We start from the raw sequence: 18027 nt of genomic DNA on the forward strand, positions 1-18027 counted from the left end.
TAAACACACAGAAATCGAATAGATTAAGGCCTGATTGATAATATATTTTAAGATATCGTATCAATTTCTAGAATTTCTAGATATTCTACGTTTAAAATGTGTATCTAATCTTCTGTTTAAAAAAAGGCGGACTTCGCAGAAATTGTGCGAGACGTCGATTACGTATTCGATATTACTTGTTAATTCTGATTTCTACAATGAATATCTTTTATAAAAACTTCGATATCTGAATGAAAAAAGAAAAGATCATTTTTTTTTTAATTTCAATTCCAAATCTATTCGCCTGTGAAAATCAGCCCTAACAATCTCACAGAACGATTCATATCGAGATCATTGTGGATGAATGTAGACGTGTTCATTCATTGGTCGCCTAGCTCTGTTATCTCGCATATATCGCTACTTCAAATTTAAAATTAATTAATTATAATTGGACCCCTCTCTGCCTCTCCTTCGTATTATATATCTCTATCCTTCCTCCTTCAAATGCATTTGTTTTTATCGTCCCTTTTCTATAGCGTATCATAACGAGCGACGTAATTTCTGTTGCATCACATTCTATTATTTATTCTTGCCAAAGAAGTCAAGCAGATACTTTTGTAAAAATTCGTGGAAAAAATTCATTGTTAAGAAGAAGAAAAAAACGATCGGTCGCAGGTCGCGCAGTCGTCTATCTTTGTCCGTTCCTCGTGCATTCAGTGCATTCGTCGCGCACGCGTGCGTGCATTGGCGTGTATCCGTGCATTGGCGCGCGCGTTGACAGATTCCATAATGACGTTGTGGGCGTGTGTGCGATGTGACACATGTGCGATAGTGCGCGATGCCTAGGGGTGCCGCGGCGGCGTTCTACGTTCTCCCGAGGATCCCGGTTGGTCCCGACGATCTTCCCCTTGGAATCTCCTCCTCTTGGCAGCGCCGTCTCACGTCTGCCGGTTTCCTCTATCTCCTCTTTTTTTTCCTTTTCTTATCTCACCAGGTGATTCGACGGGCGGTGCTAAGGGTTTAAATGAACGTACGTTAAATGCGCGGCGGGCCCGCGCCACGAGCGATAACGTCGTGTCGGATTACGCCGAGCACCGAACGCCGGACGTGACGGTTTCTCACTCTTTTTCCTCTTTCAAGTATGGGTAAGTTATTCAGTATTTTCGAGAAGTTCACACGTCCTCGCACGACCGCTGATCATTTCAGAGGATCCCACGGAGGCGCAGAAGTGGCAACAACATTTGACCCTGTTGCGAGAGCAGTATGTCAATTTGTACAATGCGAACGCGGAATTGCAACGGGAGTACGCCGTCGCCACCGCTGAGAAGCAGGAGGGTGGATTCGTCGCCAGACTTCTGGCGACGGTCGCATCCTTGTACTGTCAACATCGTTACAGGTATCCTTATGCGTATAACCTGAAATTTCAGGTATCCTGCAACAATAATAATGTAAGATATTAATAATCTATTTTTTAAACTGTTTGTGTTTTCAGTGATATAAATATAAAACTGATCGACCAAGAGATACCGGCGCATAAATTCGTGTTGTCTGCCAGGTCTGATTTCTTCAGCGATACAGCTCTTGTGGAAAAAACTGTTTTAGGTTAGATAAACTTGCAACTCATTTGTTTATATCTTATTTTTACTTTAATACTTTAATTTATGTTTTATTTTTACTTAATACATTTAGATTGGTTCTTAATCTTACTTTAATACAATTGTTGTGTTCATATTACATATGTTTCCAGATTGGAGCAGTTTAAATAGTGCCGTTGCATTAGTGCTGCTGAAATGGATCTATACAGGCAAAGTATCTCAGGAACACCTAACGTTAGATCTGATGAAAGCGGCAGCGGGTTTCCAATTGTCCGATCTAGTAGATCAATGCGAAAGATATCTGATTGGGACAGTGGGATTGAAGAATTGCGTGGGATTGTACTCAGCCGCTGAGGAATTGGGTACTCTAAAATTGAAGGAGCATTGCAGCTCCTTAATTTCAGCGCATTGGGTAAGATTGACATTATCAGAGTAATAATATTAATTTTAAAACCTAAAATGCCTATATATATATATTATAGGAAGATTTGACCGGCGAGGATTTCAAGGAAATGCCTGGTTCTTTACTGTACAAATTACTACAAACAAAGAGCAAATATCCTTTGCACGCAGCGGTACGTTTGATGCGTGAAGATGTCGTGTTTCTGTACTTGGTGGAACATAACGCCGAGGTAAGTTTTTTCTTCCTTTTATGATTGTTGAAAAGCCAAATGTGACATATTTATTAAAGTAAATTTTATTGAAGTAATTTAAATTAATGATTGCAATACACATAATTATTTGCAATTCATAAAAAAATATATATGAACATAATATGAAAATATTGTACCATTAAAATATACAAGGATTTAATATTATAATTTGTTCATTGAATATCTTAAATGTTATATTATTACAATTTACTTACATGTTCACAGCTCGAGTTTAAATGTTAATTAAGTACTTATACATGTACAAAATACGTTTTGTTTACGAACATTTGGGATAAATGATAATTTTGTCTTAGTAATTTTTGGCAGTGATTATATATATGTAAAATTATTAGATCACTCCAAAGAATCTTTGTTAATTTCTTATATTCCCTCATATTTATTAAAAACTATGATAAACCTTTTCAATCATTTCAGACATCAAATTTACACAAACATTAGCAATGAATAGATTTTTTTATACTTTAATGTATATTTGTAATACTTTTCATAAATATACTTTAATGTGTATTTGTAATACTTTTTATAAATATAGAAAATGTTCCAATTATTATCTTTAATAAGATAATTTGAGATAGAAAAGATTTTTTTTTTCATTTTCAATCTTTTCATATATTATTCCAAAATTATAAATATAGAAATAGGAATTTACAAATTACAAAATTAAAAATAAACTATTTAATGTAATAACTTTTTAATAACAAATAAGTTAGCTATTTGTGGTCATTCATATTGGATAGGCCTCAATATTTTTGTATTTATGATATGACATTTGCAATTTTGTTATGATCTCTGCATTTCCATACTTAACAGGAGAGACTGATACTTACCATGTGCACGAAACTGCACTTTCTTTTAAGTAACATGTGCTACAAACAATTTTATAACAATCTCATAATTAACATCGCTAATATTGCCCCATATACTTTGTTAAACGTTCCAATTTGCAAAGGAGATGAATTGCACAGATGAAAACTACAAAAGCAGTATTCAGGTGGGCCAGTAGGCGCGCCTCTGTGTTCTCCAATAAAGCAACCCTCGTCATAAGCGGATGTTACGACTTCTTCCTTTTTATACCACTGCTTATCGGCGTCGTTGTAAGTGTGAGAAGTATATTTCTGTGGCGCGCAATCTCGTTGAACAGTGGTCACTACAGATGCTGAAAGAAGAAATTCGTAAATAAATAAACGCCTACATCACTTAGACAACAACACTTGCGAGACTCGGCTACCTACTTTTAGACTTATACTGAACGGTTCTTTTCATACAAAGCGTCGAGGTTGGACAGAACACTTGGAATTTGGCACTCCCGTCGAAATGAGAACAAAGCAGATCTGTGTCGTCCGGGTTTGTGAATGTCATGAGACACTTGAAACATGAAATACCTTCTGCCTCTACTTGTGAAATATCTATAAATTTCAAGGAACATTAATCTCGTGTTCTCATTTACAATATTTTTCATATTGTCAATACAAAAAGAAACATACGTGATATATAGAAAATACTGATATATAATATCATAATCTGTAGACTTGGCTTTAAATTATACATTTTATTAGCGATATCATTCGTATCTTGTCAAGGAGTAATTATTATATAAATCAGTAATGTATGAAGTATGTTACTTGATCACACACACACTTTATTTCAGTAATAATGACGAATCTGAAATAATATTTATATTAATATTTAGTATGAGATTTTTATATTCTTTTCTCTTCAAGATTACTTTACCAACTATATTAAAATAAAGAATATCATCCATATGTTTCGCCTAAATAACCTTATTATGCGTAGAATTATGAAAGACTTGGACGATTGCAAATAATCACTTTTTTAATTGTTGACGAATCTCTCGTTTGAGATTCGTTGGAAAGCGCTAGATTTCACCGTTGGGTGGTCCTTCGTATTCGTGTGAAGTTTCTAAATCGAAACTTTCCGATCTCTCATTATCCTCTTAATTAACACGCACTAATCGACGCTCACCGTCAAATAGAGCGGCGAACAAACGGCGCCCATCTATCACAGAGTTTCGTTTGCATAACGCATTATTATGTCTTATTTCGCGACACGCACCACGGTATCGTGGAACCGCCTCGTGCGAAAATGCATTAGAAACTCGTGGGACAACGACTGGTCGACGGCCGATTGCGGTCGGTTGGACGTACCGCGATTTGCGAAGACCACGTCATCCGCCTTGGCGGTGGCTTTAATACTCCCTCGGTCTTCCATGTATATCAGAAAATAATCTCCATATTTCCTCCACTTTTTCGCGCTGACCCGATACCGTACGTGCCATTCCAATGCGTGAACACACACACGTACACGCGCTGATAGCAGTGGTTCTCAAACCTCAGCTTCTTCCGCAACGGTTGTTATTATGACTTGACATTTATTTAAAAATTAAAATATTAATTTGAAATGGTACTTTAAACGTACGTTCATTCGAAATTTAAATGTTTAATTATTATATTGTTTTTAATAATTTTTATTACTGTTTTATAATAAGATGTTTTATTACTATGTATAATAAGATTAATAATATAAATATTTTTTGAAAGCTTTAAAATTATGCGTTACGTAGAGTAATCTTCAAATCAATTTTAAAGAAAATGAAGGTGATGAATTTTTTGATATCTTTTGCCTTTTGTTGACGCTAATGTTGCGATTATTTATGTTAGCTTCCGAAGGCTGTCAATGTTGTGGATTACAAAGGAGAAATAGCTCTAGAAGTTGCCTTAAAAACTCGCCAACCATCTCTGGCACGCACCCTGGTCGAGCACGGAGCGGATTTAAATGCGAAAGACGCGAGAGGTCTTTCTCTCCTTCATTCAGCTATCTTGAAGGGAGACTCCTACTCATCCGAGTTTATAATCGAGCAGCTGGAGAACAATGGCAGCGTATCAAAGTTATGTGAGGCTGTGAAAATTAACGAGAGTACGAAGAATGCGGCCGATTTTAAGCAACTGGAAGGCTGCACTGCCTTGCATCTAGTAGCAAAGCACAATACGGAAAACATGTTGGCGGTTGGAACGAGATTACTCCAAGCGGGAATTGATCCGAACTTACAAGACCACAGAGGATGGTAAATTTGTATTCTCTATCAGCTTTCTGTTTAAAAATTTTTAACTCTTAGAATTCAGAGGCACAGTGAAAATTAATTATTAAATAAAATACAAGGAGTAACAGATTTCAACTGCACAGCTTTTAATAGATTCAAATTTTATTCCTAGTTTCTTATTCCTTTTATTGTGTCTGAGCCCTTACATTATACTCCAAATAATGTAGAAACTAAATGATTGTCTGATAAAATTTGAAGTAGAATTTATAATACATTTTGAAATACGTCAAGTTAAGATTATTAGCATTTTTTATCTCATGCTTTTTTACAGGACTCCGCTTCATAGCTGTATCTCGGAGAAAAACGAGATGCTGTTCGATTTATTACTCGAGGCGAAGAATATAGATGTAGATCAAATCACAAACGAAGATGATACGCCGTTGTGTTTTGCAATGAAGATGGAACCTTTCAACGAATATTTTGCGTCGAAATTGCTTGCTAAAGGCGCTATACCGAATCCAACATATGATGTCACCGGAAACACATTGCTTCATATCTTGACGCAAGAATGCAAAGAAGAAGCAGCGTTATTTTTAGTAGAATATTGTAATAATAATTTAACGAAAACTAACAACGAAGGTTTCACAATACTACACGAAGCGTGCAGAGTGGGTTTAAAGAATCTGACTCATGCTCTGTTAAAAAACGGGTTGCCGACCGATGTCGTTACTCTTTCCACTGGCGACGCGCCAATTCATTTCGCTATTTCGAATCTATACACTGACATAGTCATCGAGTTATTAGACGCTACAAATTTGGATTCGCAGTTGACTATTAAGAACAACGCGAACGAGACACCTCTGAGTTTGGCTATAAAGACACCATTCAAGAAAGGTAAAGATATCGTGCTGGCTCTGATAAAAGCTGGAGCTGACGTGAACGAGCGCAACGACGAAGGCCTGACGTTATTGCATCAAGCGATACTGAAAGAGGATTCGGCTACAGCGATATTTTTGTTAGAAAATGGTGCTGACATGAACGCGAAGTGAGTTTGATAATATATTAAAACTTACAGAAATCTATTTGCGATCACAGTTTCAATTTTATTAACTGTTTATTAATTTTGGTATGTGCAGAACAGCCAATGGAGAGACACCGTTACAACTATGCGTACATTGTAGACTGGGCGAAGTGGTAGAGGCTCTTTGCAGGCGAGGCGTAGACACTTCAATAGGATGTCCGTTATGGGATGCTTTAGATTCGGATCAAGAAGATACTGCATCAATTTTGGTTAAACATGGAGCGGACACAGATTGTTGGGGTCCAGGCCCCGATGGCTGTCAACAAACGTTGTTACACAGAGCAATCGACGATAACAAAGAGGATATTGCACAGTTCTTGATTAGAAGGTGTGAAATTTTTTTTAGTTGAGAAGGATGGACAACAAGCAGAGATTTATTTTAAAAAATTATTACAGATATTATCTTATATTTTGTAATTTGTCATGATGGAGATATTTTGATTTAGGAGGAATTTGATTTAGTACAAAAAGAAGTTATTTAAGTAATTTCAAACATTATATTTTACCTTTTTTTAAATAATGATTTATTATTTTGCAGTGGATGCGACTTAAATGCTCCAAGACGATCTGGCCCAGACGGTGCTGGTGGAGACGAGGCAAGAGACGAGTGCACGCCGTTACATTTGTGTTGTCAATGGGGATTGGAGCAAGTCGTTCAAACGCTCATCGAGCACGGAGCTGATGTGAATGCCCGCGACGCGGAGGGAAAAACACCTGTGCATGTGGCGATACAGAATCAGCATTCGCAGATTATTTCTCTTCTACTGTGCCACCCAAATATAGATCTGAATAAAAGAGATAAAAAAGGACTGTCGCCTTTCGCGACCGCCCTGACAGTTCGCAATAACAAAGCCGCACAAGCAATATTAGAGAGATTACCTAAAGCCGCTGAACAATACGATAATAAAGGCAGAAATTTCTTACATACTGCTATACAGAAGGATGACATGGAAAGCATTCTATTTTTATTGTCGATACAAGTATTGCATTTAATTTAAGCGTAATAAATTAATTATGTATAAAGCCAGTATCTGCAGCCGATTGTTATTTTTCAGGTAGACGTAAATTCGAGAATACACGACGTTACACAAACGCCACCCTTACATCTTGCCGCCGTGTCGGGGAATGAGATGTTAGTGCGAAGTTTGATTCTGGCGGGTGCTCGTGTCAACGATACGGATGCAAATAGAAACACCGCGCTGCACGTGGCGGCCAAAGCAGGACATGCCGCTGTTGTCTCTGCGTTATTGCAAGTAAGAACCGATCTAATACTATTTATCGAAATTAACAATCTTAATCTCGATATAACCACGATATTTTACAATAAACAAATTCTCGTTTGCGTAGAACAATATTAATTTTGACGCGGTAAACGCGGATGGCGATAACGCGTTGCACGTAGCTGTAAGAGAAGGTCATGTCTCAGTGGTGCGAACATTATTGACTGAATGTACGCTAGATGCGGAAGCAGTGAATCTCAAAGGTCGTAATCCTCTACATGAACTGGCCAGATGCGCGAGGGACAATGCTGCGACGATATGCGATCTATTCTTAGAATGCATGTCGCAATATCCAGTTAATAACGCAGGTTATACAAAAAAGACAACGATAAAATTATTTGGAAGATTAAAATTATTCTAAAACACAATGCAATCTCTCTTAGCTAAACTGTATATTATGATTGTTTTCCAGCAAGAGACACAGATGACAATGAATAATTACATTCTCGTTATTTGTCAATGTTAAACAAAGATGAAGTGATTATATTACGATGATTGTTACATCATGTTTCTTGCTGAAAAGCACCATATATGTGTCTTATTGAGTTTGTATATTTCAGATTTGGATGGAAATACTCCGTTGTTGATCGCGTACATGAAGGGCAATGGCAATCTTTGTAGAACATTAGTGAAAGCTGGGGCATGCCTAGGTTCGATGAATAAAGATGGAATTACGATCTTCAATTATCAAGTAGCTACGAAACAGTTGTTGTATAGACTGTTAGATTCTTTAACACAAGAAGCGCCGTGGTCCGACAAGGATTGCTGCTTAGAGTGCGGAACAAAATTCTCTCTTACAATGCGCAAGCATCATTGGTATTGTTGAATTATTTTAAGGGCAAAATTGAACGTGTGTGTTAATCTTTTAAACATATATTTAATATTCTCTTTTTTTTTAGCCGACATTGTGGACGAATTTTGTGCAGCAAGTGCTCAGGTCAAGATGTACCAATCTTGAAATTTGGCTTGAATAAACCAGTACGTGTGTGCAATGTATGCTTTGATGTATTACTGGGTACTGGTTCTCTTCAACCATCATAGTTAAAATAAGAATTTATATATATATATATGACAAAAATGGAGAAAAAGATCATTCCAACATTTTTTTATATGACAAAAAATAGAACGAACTGAACTGAAAGTCTGTGTATAATTATGTCATTCATATTTTATGTATTCTATTGTATACACATTGTTCAAATTTGTTAAAAACTATTTCGTAGAGTTGAAATACAGATGAAGAAGAAATCACAAAGAAATATTTCTATCTGTAATAATTTAATCTTTTATTGCTAGTATTTGATTATATATGTACATGTTTAAGAGAAACTTTTAGCTTTAATTTTTGCAAACAACAGTTTAGCTCTTTATGGGAATATTATGCAATTATTTGAGTTTAGTGAACAGAGTCTTCGCGACGCAATGATCTACACATTGGACGTAATCCAAAAGTTCTTCTACACATGTTTCCTCTGTGTGAGATCTTGAATTAACACGATTGTTGCACGTGTCTAACTTCTCTTTGAAACTGGTGCATTTCTGTAGTTGACTGCATTGCTCCTGCATAAGGAAAAATCAGATATAAATTAAAATGATACGAGATAATGTTAGATCGTGATAGAATGTTATCATAAACAGCTTTTAACGTCAATTCTTTTATTAATAATTGATATATATAACCATATAAACAATTTAAATTTAAACCAAATTATAAACCAATTCAATTGTTTTACTTCATTAACAAAATTATATTCGTATAAAAAAAATTTTATTAAAGCTCGTATTCTATTTCGGCTTTATTAAACTGCTATTTTGATGTTAAAGAGCAGCAGACAGAATATTGGAATTTGAGAACCTTCTTCTTCCAGTTAAAATTTTCTTCAAATCGTGAAATCACAAAACGCAACATAAGTCATAATCGTGGCTTAAACTTAATCAAATGCGACCGTATTTCGAAAAATCGGCAAGGTATTTACACGCGTTCGAAAGACAAAACATTATATAACGATTGTCACCCGAAGGACTGTTTGTGGATCCACTAGTTCCTCTTCCTCTCCCTCGTCGGCCTTGACTACTGGCAGATAACGCTTGAAGAAATTCTGTATCGACATTTCTTTTATTTATTAGGATACTCTGATATCGTGGAAGTGGACTCCTCAAGTTTCTGAAGGAACCAAGAGACTTGAAAATGAATGAAGATAACCACAACTCAAAACGTTCAGGAAGAATTGTCACGATTCATCGATTGATCGAAATTTAAGGTTGTATCGAAGAATTCGTATACGGTAGCCAATCAGCTGCTACAGATAATAGGTAGACTGAAAAGTGATTGGTTACGATTTTAAGGGCATATATTCAGACTTGTAATCTGTATAAACGGATGCATAAAAAAATTATCTAATCGCATTTCTATTATAAAGACGCACTTCCAACACGATTGCATAATTTTTTTTAAGCATACGTTTATGCGGCTGTGCAACTGTAATTGTATGCGAAACCCGTATGTTGCAATGTTCACATCGGTTCCTTTTAGGTGTGTTCAGAAATAAGACCGAAAATCTATTGCAAGGAATCCATTTCATGCAAATTATATAGGTTTGTTCGCGTTGCTTGAAATCTCCAAAAATTTTTGCACTTAAAATGAGATAAATATATATATTTGCGCGTCGAAGAGAAAGAAAACGAAGATGTTTAATGCAAAAAGTGCAGGCAACGCGAATAGATCTATAATTCGCAAGAATTCAAGATGATTCGAGACAAAATTTATTTTATATATATGCTATATAATATATATCAAATATTTAAAGAATAACAATTACATGTATAAAAAGTATATGTTAAAATATATCATATATATATCGAAATACAGGACAAGTTAGAAATAATTCACGTAGGAGTCTAGCTGCAATTTCACCGGGGCTGAATTGATCATCAATTAAATTAAATGGAGTTTGATCGAAGTCATCTAGGGTACGCGAGTTATAACTTTCGCGGGATGCAGAGGGAGGGTGCAAACGAGTTGAGGGCGTCCAGTATTAGTAATTAACCCATAATTTGAGAGAGAGAGAGAGAGAGAGAGAAAGCGTTTGGAAGAATAAAGAATGATACTATCTGCAATTGAATCGCGAAGAAGGACGCGTGTTTGCTCGTCGACGACGTCGGCCCGGTTTGCGCGAGCGTGTTTACGAGCACGGGGATGCGCAAAGTGCGTCTCGTCACTCGTGTGCGCAAGTGAAACATATAGACACAGATCAGCCAAACACGCTTCAGGTGCGTCAACTTGAGAAAGAGAGAGAAGGACAGAGAATCGCGTTGTCGCGACGGGTCAGCTAGCGAACGAGAGAAACAGAGAGAGAGAGAGAGAGAGAGAGAGAAAAAGGTAAAAAAACTCTGTCCGTACGTTTTTTCACATTTCTCAGCCGGAGTGCGGAATCGCCGAAGATCGCGAATTCGTCAGCGGTGAGCGGAAACAACAGCGGAATAGTCGAAAGGACGATCGGTTCGATAGCTCGATAGGGAATAGGCTCGGGACACTCGCGCCGTTACGCATCGTCCCTGGACGTTTTACAAAAGTTACGCGATTTCTGGCAAAGGAAGAAACTGCAACTTGATTGAATAAGGATCTAAAGGTTCTGGTCGAAGTGATAGATCGAGCGAGGGAGGCAAAGAGAGAAGAAGAGGTATAGACAGAAAAAGTGAGGCGAGGAGAGTGGGAGATAAGCAGAGAAGCAAAGGTGAGAGAGCGAGATTCTCGGAACGTTTCAACGTGTACGACCGAGGAATCGTCGACGGTGTTCTACCTGAAGGATCTCGACGAGGAAATATTCTCAGTGGCTTACCGTCGCGGGCAAGCCAACCTAAAAGGAGCGCTTAGAAGCGCTTTCGAGGTTATGTGCCGTTGAGTAGAACCGCATAACGTTCTCGTGCGAAACTGAACAGCCAAAGTTAGTGCGAGAGAGAGAGAGGGACCACGTTGTAAATCTGTGAACAGGACACGACGGCTTTTGGATTTCATCTAAGGATGCCATATCGATAACTCCGCACCGGGGATCGTATCGATCCAGCGACGTGTGTATTGCGTTCACGCTACGAAAGAATGCGTTTTCGTATGAAGATCCACAGCAGAGTGACAAAGATTTCACGCGATCGTTACCTCTAACCTGGTTGCACGCGTACGATGCAGAAGAGAAAGGAACTGCTAATGCTTGTAACAAACTATAAGACTAGTCTGTATACGTAAGCGCGCGATTACTTTGCAATTTTATGATTAATGAACGATCTCGATCATGTAATTACACCACATATCACTAATGTAAAAGAGACAAACTTGTTCCAACAACAAATTCGCTATTTTTTAAATATAATTATAGTTGATTATTTTTAAGTGATAAACAGAGTGATGTATGGAAATTGTGTCATACTGATTTGCAATTCAATTTGTGTAAACGCGTACAATTTATTTTGCATGTTTGATAGACACTTTTCTGGAAAGATGCAAATACTATACAAGTTGATTTGCATTCAGCATAATAGCAATATCATCTAAAGTTTGGATAAATGTTTACGACAGAAGTTCATGTGAATGGATGATGCTCGGAGGCAATGAACGGCATGGAGAGACATGGTCATGGACATGGACATTCGCATGCGCATTCGCATCGTCATCGCCATTCCCATGGCAGTTCTCAGAGCTCGTCACAGAACTCGAGCCAGCCGTCTTCAAAACATAGTCACAGCCACGTGACACATTCGCAGAAGGATACGGCTGTGCCACCAGTGACCCAGAAGACTCAGAGGAATTTCAAGCTACTGGTCGATCCGTTTTTAGTTAAAGGAGCTACAAGACTATGTAGGTATGATGGGACCGTTCCAGGCGATCCAACGTATCCACAAGTTCAACCTCGAGATCCCAGATCGCAATTAACTAGAATCTGGACTCGATTGGAACAGCTTGATCTACCTGTACCTAGATTTAAAATTGATTCCAATTACTGTGGAGAACCTCCTCCACTAGAGGTAACGTTTTGCCATTTAAATGACAATATTGATAAGACATTTTTAACAAACATGGTTCAGAAGTTTGGATCTATAGAAGAGCTTACTATTTATTACCACCCGTTAAACAATAAACATCTTGGCATAGCAAGAGTGGTGTTTGAATCGACCAAGGCTTCTAAAGCATGTGTAGAAAAGTTGAATAATACATCTGTGATGGGGAAAGTATTAAGGGTTTTTCTGGATCCCTTTGGCGAAGAGTGTAAGAAGATGTTTGAGGAGTTAACCATAGAGAAAAAACCACCTGAAAAGAAGGTGGAAAAAGAGCCACCGAAGCCAGAGCCAGAGCCAGAAAAACATCAGACACCAGTGGAAAAGGCTTTGCCCGAGGAGAGGGACGACTTTAGAAATAGTAAAAAACCTATTCTAAATATAGAAAAGAGCAGAGAGCCATATGTAGAAAATTCAAGATATAACAAATACAGAGACTATCCTACACCGAGTGGCAGTACAGGTAGTGATTTGGGTTATGGAACAGCGCCCAGTGAATTGAATTATTCTAGTAATTATTCTCAAAATTCTACTCCAGCAACAAATTATGACTTTTACTACAGCAATTATCATCATCAACCTCCGAGTAGCTATTTAACTAATATTCCGCAAAATGTGTCACAGAACATACCAATTCAACAGAACTCGAATGTATGGTGGGGTAATAATTCTGGACCAGCAGGATATTCAAGCTCAACTTCTGTCTGGCCAATTCAACCACATGCGACAAATTTGGACAATACTGGTTCTAATGTCACATCGATTAATAATAAAACTTCCAGTGCAAAAGCACATACCACTCCTAAAAAGGAAAAGGAGAATCAGACTACAGCAAAGAGTACACCTCGTGATTCTCCTGATGAAACTCGCAAGACATTAGATTTAGATACAAGAATTGCTATGTTACTAAAGGATAAAGCAGGTGGAATGGCACCTCCTTTCTTACAGTTTGGCAGTGACTCAGAAGATGACAAAAAATCTCAATTTGGTGACAATGAGATGTTGTCAGACCCACCCAGTCCTTTCCTCTCACGTGAGATATACAAACAGTGTTTTGATAAAGTAGTAGAGAGAAATAAAGAACGGAGAAAAGCTCATGAAAATAGCATTAGTCAGTTTTCCGTGGATGAGGATTTAGGTAGTGTCATAAGTTCCAGTGAAGATGAAGCGTTGTTAGGAAGTTACAGCCCAGCACCTGATGACAATGAACCAGAGCCACCTAAGGAACCACCTCCACCTCCACCGCCTGACGACGACAGAATGTCTCTGAGTCCTTTAAGTTCAGGAGATGAAAAAATTGAGGAAGTGAGAACATTTATACATATGAAATGTAGTATTCATCGCATACACATGCCTATTTTATATTCATAAATTTCTTTTTGATAGGTAATAGCACAGACTGAACCTTCGAATCAACTATATCCGGCAGCTGGTTATCCAGGACATTTAACTCACTATCCTTCTAACGATGTTTATAATTGGCCGCGACCGACGCAATATCCTTATCCTTATGGAACAACTTATTTGCAAAGCCATTATCAACCTAACACAGCGTCTTTTTCGGCAACAATCGGAAATCATCAAGGAACAAATTATTATTCCTCTTTTCAATCTCGGTTACATGCTATGGCAAATTATAATATCACAAAAGATCCACAGGTAAGATTGATCACACAAATGTATAAATCTAAACTTTGCATTTAGAACTTTTAAAACTAACTTTTAAAAATATTTCTATTTATAGGGACCTACTATCAATGGAGTATTAAGCAGAGTTGTAAATGAATTAAAGCAAATTCTAAAGAAAGATTTTAATAAGAAGATGATAGAGAACACGGCATTTAAATTGTTTGAAGTTTGGTGGGACGAAAAGAAATCAGAAAAAAATCAAATTCAGGGTAGCAGTGATAATATTATTGTCAATAATACAACAAAAGAAGACGTAAAATCGCAGGGATTGTCATCATTATTGGAGCAAGCAACACCACTGGGGCTCAATTACGATGGTTTTGGTTTGGGTATTAGAGCTAGTATGCCAAAGATGCCTTCATTTAGGGTAAGATAATGTTAAATATAAAATAACAAAAACAAAAAATCTAGGCTATTGAAAATCAGCATGGAAGAAAGTGCACAAACATATTTTTTTTTTTACAAGTAAAATTGTTACTCCATTTGATGTACAGATGTCTTCTTTATTTAAAGTTTAGAGAATTTATTGAATGTTTCGATTCTCTTTGGAGTCTTCTTCAACAATATTCGTATTTTATATTAGATTTTTTTCGGACAAGGCAGTCACTTACAGGTTGCCAAAACTAATGGAATCTGTTTCAAATTCAAATACTTATGAGATTAAATTCAACCAAAGAGCGGCAAGCAGCTCCACGGTTGCCAAATCTTATCATAAAGCCTTAGATGCTGTTATTCACAAATTAGCACTTTTTAATACATTTTATGCGGAATTGAACTCTGGCTTAAGCAATTCATAGTGTCTAACGAGCATTTAAATTATCAAAGATTAGATCGAATAAAAACAGTAATCATAGTAAATATGAGATATCAAGGCAGTATATGTGGAATCTAAGTTACTGATTTTAACATATAACGTCAAGTCTTAAATATAATATATATATAAAAACGGAAAATTATTGTAAGAGTTACAAATTTAATTTAATAAAAGAAATTGAAGAATCAAGAGGAAAAAAATGTAAACTAAGGATAAATTAAGGATATAAAATAAGGATTTATTTGTAATTTATTTATATTTAAACTGAGTTTTTATTTTATTATATTTTTTCAATTTTACTTTTCTCTATTCGTAATTTATTCTTTTTAATTGTGTGACAATTTAAAAAAATGTGTTTGACTCTTACTTTACCCTTTATTTATTGTTATTTATTTTGTATAGGAAAAGTTCTTCAATCTGTTAAATAAAATAAGGAATCAAAAGTTATAAACAGCAGTAACATTATGCGTAAAATTATGTGGAATTATTATCACTTAACATTAAATTTTATAATGTTATATCTTATATTTTTCTTCGCTAAATATTGGACGTTATATTTTAGTTTTATTTTTATATATGTAGCGCAAGATCAAAGCTCCAAGCCCACTACCGCAGGATGAGGACAGTCGACAATCGGGTCATGCTGATATTGAAACAATTGAAAGTGATAGTGATCTAGATGTACCACCTGTACAAAAAACAAAGAAACCGATGACTTCTCTCCCAACCATTTCTTCCTCGTCTACTACATCTTCGTCAATCGAAAGTAGTAGCGAGGAGATTAGTTCCAGTGAATCTTCTGATAGTTCAAATGAAAGTTCCGATGAAGAAGCTTGCTTTGAGGATGAGGTGTGTATAAAGTGCAAGTAAGCGCAATAATTACAAAAAAAAAATACGACAGACTTAAAGAGATATGCTAATTAAAATAAATTTATTTTTAGCAAGATACAGATAGCCGAATGTCCGACAATAGGCCTTTGGCTTGTAATAGTGAAGATCCTGATATTTTGATGGAACTTGCAATCCAAAGGTCTCTAGACTGTCCTACACCAACTGGCAGAGAAACGCCGGTACCAGATATCAAAATTAAAGATCAAAATTCAAACGAATTTCCGCAAATTGATGATGACAATCTGAATAGTTCATTATCTTCTTCCATAAGATATGAAAGCATAAAAGAAGAAGAAAGAATTTCTGAGAAATTATCTGTAGTGGAAGAAAAACCATTTGATGTATGTAGAACCTTAGACAAGGAAGTGAAAGATACATCGAAAATCACCGAAGATAAGGGAACGCAGAGCGACATGAAACCGGTGATAACAACATCAGCAATAAAGGAGGAGGTGTTACCGGATATACAAAAAATGGAAAATTCGGCTGCGGAAGCTCTGATGACTCTAGCTGGACATGATAATATTATACGGCACAAGAGTCCAGGTCCTATACAACCTAATATTATTAGAGCGCTACAGACAATGTCAGCAAAATACATCAATGATGAACCCATTTTGAAGGATAATGAAAAGATTGAAATGTTTAGTGAGATTCCTACAACTGACTCAGAGGAAGAGAGCTTAGAAATCAGAAGACTAAGGTTAGTTAAATAAGTTTTTTTAAGTAATGTTGATTTTTCTTTGTATATAATACCGTAGTACAGTGCATATATACTGCAGGATTAATTGCAATAATCAATGGACACATTTAAAATGGATGAATTTTAGTTAACCTGTTCGCCGAACGATTGAATATGATTAATTCTTGTGAATCCAACTGCTTGGCAAACGGGCTAGCTGCTTTATTTGGGGTGCTTTCCAGCAAGGGCACAGTGTAACATAGTGAATTATTACATCTTTGTTGTTTGTCTATGTTAAATAAGAATGAAACGATTCTCTGTGACTATGTCCTTGCTGGAAAGCACCCATGGTCGGAACATGTTTATTGATTTATGTGTAATAATCTAATAACAATCTTTTCGATTAGTGGGTTTGATCGTTCCGAGAGTGAGTAATGAAAGTTCGACTCGAAAGTATTAGATACTAAACTTAGTTTCCGCGGCTTAGTTTTTTTTGCTTAAAAAATTCATTTATCTCGATATTAAAAGCAAAAAATACATCAAAGTATTTTCTCTCGCTAGCTATACATTTTTCCCATCTTTGTGGCAATAAGTGAATTCCGCGACGATATAACGATTGGTCTTTTGAAGCAATTCATTTATCGATCCATTTTCGCACATCCTCGTAATTTCTGAAGTGTGTATTCACCAAGCCGTGTTGCATCGATTGGAATAAGTAATAGTCTGAAGGACCTAAGTTTGGTGAATATGCTGGGTGCGGGAGAACTTCTCACTCGAGCTGCATCAGTGTTTCCTTGACGGTTTTTGCAACGTGTGGTCGAGCATTGCCGCGCAAAAGCATAACTTTGCGTCGATTGCTGCTGGCCTTTTTTCTAACAATGCTTTATTCAGATGGTTCAATTGTAATTGATCCCCAGTGATCAGTATCATACTTTCATTCGGTTGAGCAGCTTATAGTAAACAATGCATATCCCACCAAATGCAGAGCATTGCTTTATGCCACAGATATTTACTGTAGATGTTGATGGCTGGGCAGGGTCCATCTATGACTTTTTGCGTTTTGGATTATTAAAATAGATCCAATTTTCATCGCCAGTTACAATGCTCCACAAAAATTTTTTTTCTGTCTGGCGAGCAGAGAAATAGAGATATTTAAGCGATTCGCAATGGTATTTCGGTGTTTAATAACAAAAAAATGGCACTGTCCGCTTAAATGAATCTTTTTGCACTGAATTTTG

At 36.6% G+C, this 18027-nt stretch overlaps 4 protein-coding genes across 4 annotated transcripts in view; 2 read left to right on the plus strand and 2 right to left on the minus strand.

Annotated features, from left to right (window-relative positions):
- The first annotated feature begins 427 nt into the window (after positions 1-427).
- LOC108749452 (rabankyrin-5) lies at positions 428-8918 on the plus strand. Its single transcript, XM_018488182.1, has 13 exons — positions 428-1124; positions 1186-1375; positions 1472-1581; positions 1727-1986; positions 2057-2206; positions 4927-5330; positions 5638-6351; positions 6443-6715; positions 6926-7367; positions 7443-7640; positions 7735-7975; positions 8228-8483; positions 8567-8918. Exons 1-13 carry the CDS (start codon positions 1121-1123, stop codon positions 8706-8708), a joined length of 3384 nt encoding a protein of 1127 aa, XP_018343684.1. The 5' UTR covers positions 428-1120; the 3' UTR covers positions 8709-8918.
- On the minus strand, positions 2970-3910 carry LOC108749453. Its single transcript, XM_018488183.1, has 3 exons — positions 3733-3910; positions 3481-3654; positions 2970-3404 (listed from the first exon to the last, which is right to left on the minus strand). Exons 1-3 carry the CDS (start codon positions 3794-3796, stop codon positions 3127-3129), a joined length of 516 nt encoding a protein of 171 aa, XP_018343685.1. The 5' UTR covers positions 3797-3910; the 3' UTR covers positions 2970-3126.
- A 41-nt stretch (positions 8919-8959) lies between the features above and the next one.
- LOC108749454 (cytochrome b-c1 complex subunit 6, mitochondrial) lies at positions 8960-9908 on the minus strand. Its single transcript, XM_018488184.1, has 2 exons — positions 9683-9908; positions 8960-9227 (listed from the first exon to the last, which is right to left on the minus strand). The coding sequence occupies exons 1-2, from the start codon at positions 9776-9778 to the stop codon at positions 9054-9056; spliced, it is 270 nt and encodes an 89-aa protein (XP_018343686.1). The 5' UTR covers positions 9779-9908; the 3' UTR covers positions 8960-9053.
- An 811-nt stretch (positions 9909-10719) lies between these two features.
- The window catches only part of LOC108749484 (histone-lysine N-methyltransferase SETD1), a 9900-nt gene continuing 2592 nt past the window's right edge, over positions 10720-18027 (plus strand). Inside the window, exons 1-5 of the mRNA XM_018488245.1 lie at positions 10720-14018; positions 14100-14372; positions 14458-14769; positions 15799-16065; positions 16158-16810. Coding sequence (XP_018343747.1) covers positions 12270-14018; positions 14100-14372; positions 14458-14769; positions 15799-16065; positions 16158-16810 — 3254 coding nt within the window. The 5' untranslated portion in view covers positions 10720-12269. The remainder of the gene's footprint in view (positions 14019-14099; positions 14373-14457; positions 14770-15798; positions 16066-16157; positions 16811-18027) is intronic.

This window comes from Trachymyrmex septentrionalis, unplaced genomic scaffold (genome assembly GCF_001594115.1).
Source record: "Trachymyrmex septentrionalis isolate Tsep2-gDNA-1 unplaced genomic scaffold, Tsep1.0 scaffold29, whole genome shotgun sequence".
NCBI lineage: Eukaryota > Metazoa > Arthropoda > Insecta > Hymenoptera > Formicidae > Trachymyrmex > Trachymyrmex septentrionalis.